This window comes from Gallinula chloropus (assembly GCF_964237585.1).
Source record: "Gallinula chloropus genome assembly, chromosome: 3".
Classification (NCBI taxonomy): domain Eukaryota; kingdom Metazoa; phylum Chordata; class Aves; order Gruiformes; family Rallidae; genus Gallinula; species Gallinula chloropus.
Window position 1 is genome coordinate 85,216,621 of NC_140087.1, and position 3,709 is coordinate 85,220,329.

General features: G+C 66.3%; 1 protein-coding gene across 1 annotated transcript; it reads left to right on the forward strand.

Annotated features, from left to right (window-relative positions):
* Positions 1–632: 632 nt before the first annotated feature.
* THBD (thrombomodulin) lies at positions 633–2,316 on the forward strand (the record flags this gene model as incomplete). The annotated part of the gene is made up of 1 exon (XM_084262215.1): positions 633–2,316. One exon carries the CDS (start codon positions 633–635, stop codon positions 2,310–2,312), a length of 1,680 nt encoding a protein of 559 aa, XP_084118341.1. The 3' UTR covers positions 2,313–2,316.
* Between the last annotated feature and the right edge of the window lie 1,393 nt (positions 2,317–3,709).

The following is a 3,709-nucleotide window of genomic DNA, read 5'->3' on the forward strand; positions in this document are numbered from 1 at the left end:
GCGCTCGCTCCCCCCTTGCACAAGGACCAAAACTGTTTTTCCCGGCTCTGCTCGGCCCCTATCCCCGCAGCTCCCGGGCTGCCGCAGGCGCCGGGACAGCCATCCCTGGAGCACACCGCGGCACCTCTCAGCCCCCCCTCCCCCACCGACAACACACACCCCACACCCCCACACACCCCCCCCCCCCCGCCCTTCCCGGCTTTCCTTAGCGTGCTTTCCAGCGCCGCTCCTCCCATCCCGGCAGCGCCGAAGAGCATCCCCGGGGCCGGGCGGTCCCTGCCCCGCCGCCCGCCCGGCCGGGACCAGGCCCCCCCCAGCCAGCTCGGCGGGGAGGAGCCGGCTGGAGGAGCGGGGGGGTGGGGGTGGAAGGCACACGGGGACGGGGACCGGCTGGGCGGCGGCTGGACGGCTGCCCCCGGAGGGGCCACCTCCGCCCCGCTGCCGGGATTTACCCGCCGCCGGGGCCGCCCCCGCCGCAATCTCCTTTGCACGGCGGCGGCGGCCCGTCCCCGGAGGCGCATCCTTCCTGCGGCGGGGAGGGCCGGAGCGCCTATAAATCGGGCGGGCGGGCGGGCGGGCGGCGAGATGCCAGAAGAGATTTGCCGAGCCGGCCGGCCCCTCCGCCGCGCGCCATGCGGCGGCTCCCGCTGCCGCTGCCGCTGCTGCTGACCGGGCTGGGGCTGGGGCTGGGGCTGGGGCTCGGCGAGGAGCCGCTGCCGGAGCCCCCCGCCCCGTCGGGAGCTCAGTGCCTGGAGCACGACTGCTTCGGCATCTTCTGGGCGGCGGTGCCCTTCGCGGAGGCCAGCGCGGTGTGCCGGCAGGGCGGCGGGCACCTGATGACCGTCCGCTCCACCGTGGCGGAGGACGCGATCGCGCTGCTGCTGCAGAACCGGGGCGGGCGGCTGTGGCTGGGTCTGCGCCTGCCCTTAGCCTGCACGCAGCCGGCCCAGCGCCTCCGGGGCTTCCAGTGGGTGACGGGCGACCACAGCACCGACTACTCCAACTGGGCGCCGTCGGACCAGCGCTGCGGGGAGCTATGCGTGGCCGTGTCGCAGGACCTGCGCTGGGAAGAGCGGAGCTGCGAGGAGCCGGCCGACGGCTTCCTCTGCGAGTACAACTACCACGCCAGCTGCCCCCGCCTGCCCCCGGCCGAGGGGATGCCCGTCACCTACACCACCCCCTTCGGAGCCCGCGGCGGGGACTTCCTGGTGCTGCCGCCTGGGAGCCTCGCCGCGGCCCCGGGCGCGGGGCTGGAGCTGCTCTGCAAAGAGGAAGAGGGAGGCGGGGGGCTGAGCTGGGGCCGCGACGAGCCAGGTGCTTGGCCCTGCCGCCTGGCTAACGGGGGCTGCGAGGGGGTTTGCGGCGAAGAGGGTCGCCGGCCGAGCTGTTCCTGCCCCGACGGGAAGGTGCTGGGCCCCGACGGGCGCCGCTGCGGCTCTCCCTGCGCCGGGGCGCCCTGCCAGCATCACTGCGTCGTCACCGACAACACCTTCCTCTGCATGTGCGACTCCGGGTACCGCCTGGCCGCCGACCGCAGCACCTGCGAGGACATCGACGACTGCGCGACGTGGCCGAAGCTGTGCGAGCAGCTCTGCGTCAACACCGAGGGCGGCTTCGAGTGCCGCTGCCACCGCGGCTACCGGATGGAAGACGGGCACTGCCAGCCCATGTCCCGCTGCCACGAGGCGCCCTGCGCCCAGTCCTGCGAGGACGTGCCTGGTGGGTACCGCTGTGGCTGCATCCCTGGCTACGCCGTGGACCCGCAGGACTCCACCCGTTGCCTGCTCCACTGCAACAGCAGCCAGTGCCCAGCTCAGTGCGACATCTACAACCTCTCCTGCGAGTGCCCCGAGGGCTTCCTGCTGGACAGCGATGCGGACGGCAGCCAGGTCTGCGTGGACATCGACGAGTGCGAGATGAACTTCTGCGAGCACAACTGCACCAACACCCCCGGCGGCTACGAGTGCAGCTGCCACCACGGCTACCAGCTCTTCGACAAGAACCGCTGCCGCAAAATCCCGGAGCAGGATGAGGATGAAGCGTACTCTGGAGATTCCGAGCCTGCACCTCAGACCCCCATCCCCAGCCGGACCCCGCCGAAGGTGGAGCACCTCCACCCTGGCGTGCTGGTGGGCATCTGCCTGGGCGCCCTTTCGGTGGCCCTGGCTCTGCTGGCCCTGGGGTACCACCTGGCGAGGAAGCGCTACAGGACCCCCACCTCCATGGATTACAAGTGCAGCGGCCCCCACGAGAAGGAGATGGGACTTCAGCCAGTCACCTCGGGCTGCCCTGCCAGCGGACAGAAACTGTAGGGAGACTGGGGCAGGATGGAGAGAGGGAGGTGGAGGTGGGATGGGTCTGTGTAACATTTACTCCCCCCCTCCTCCCCTTTTACCCCAGCTTTTTAATGATGATGATAATTAGGGAGAAGCTGTGATCATCCCCCCTTCCAAAAACACCCACCACTTCCCGGTTGGCTCTCAGCAGTACTGGCAACCAGAGAGTTGGGAGGGTGGAAGGCACAGAGCAGTTCTCCCTTTCTGCTCTCTTTGCAGGCAGTGGCAGGAGCTCGTCTCTCCTTTTCCCAGGCAGAACTGGGGAGAAGCTGGAATCGGGGAGGTGGTGTTCCAGGGACGATGATTTCCCTGGGGTGGTGAGGAGCTGGGATGCTCCCGCCTTTGTCCGGGTTGGGTTTAGTGGCTTTAAACCAATGGGGAATGGGAAAAAGAGCAGAGATCCTGAGCCCAGTGCTTTGCCCCTCACTCCTCTGCCTCATCAGCGGTGGTCTCAAGTTTTGTGTGCATCCCCCCTGTACCCCATCCTCTCACCTATGGCCTCTGCCAGCCTGAAATCGCCAGCGGCAGTGGGGGTGCTGCTGAATGCCATTGTGCCAGGGCTAAAACACCCAGATTCTATTCCCTCCAATGGTTTTGGAGCTTTTTTGGGGGTGCAGAGGTTAGCTGGGGATGCTGGGAGCTCCAGGGTCATTTTTTCCGTGGCAGGAAAGGCCGGTCACAGTGCCCTGCATTCCTCGTGCAGTCTCTCCCCTGATTTTCTGCCCTTGCTGAGTTAAAACATTGAGGGGTTTGGTTTGGGTGGGGTTTTTTAACAAACCCACTTAATGGGCCCTTCCTGCCCACTGGGGTTTGGGATTTCTACCTGTTTTTCCTTTAGTCTTGTCCAAGGCTGAATCTAACCCATGTTGAAGCTGACAGTAAAACTTTCCCAGGGAGCAGAATCTGGCACACTGCTTGCTTCCCAGCCCCGGACTGGGAGGGGGGGGATCCTAGGAAACTATTCTATGTGTTTTCCCATCTCCATCAGTTTTTTTGGGGGGTAAACAAGGGGCAAAGCAAAGCTGGGCAGAGCTGGAAGGGCTGGGGAGGATGGGTGTGGGGGCTCCCGCTCCATTGGCCGCGGTGGGACTGCTGGGGGCGAGCGGCAGAGCAGGTGCTGACAGCTTAATGCCCTTGGAATATCATCCCACAGCAACCTCAGCTTTCCCACAGGGAGTTTTGCAAGCCTGGGGTCAGAACTCCACAGGGCTTGGATGCTGCCGAGGGGCTGCAATGCTCAGGGCAGGGTGGGGGGGCGGACGATGGTCCCCCCCTCCTGTGATGCTCAGAGCCATGCTGTGGCATCCAGGGGAATGGGAAGGTGATGTGTTGGTGAAGTGTGGCTTTCCTGGGCCCCATGCACCCAGGGACGT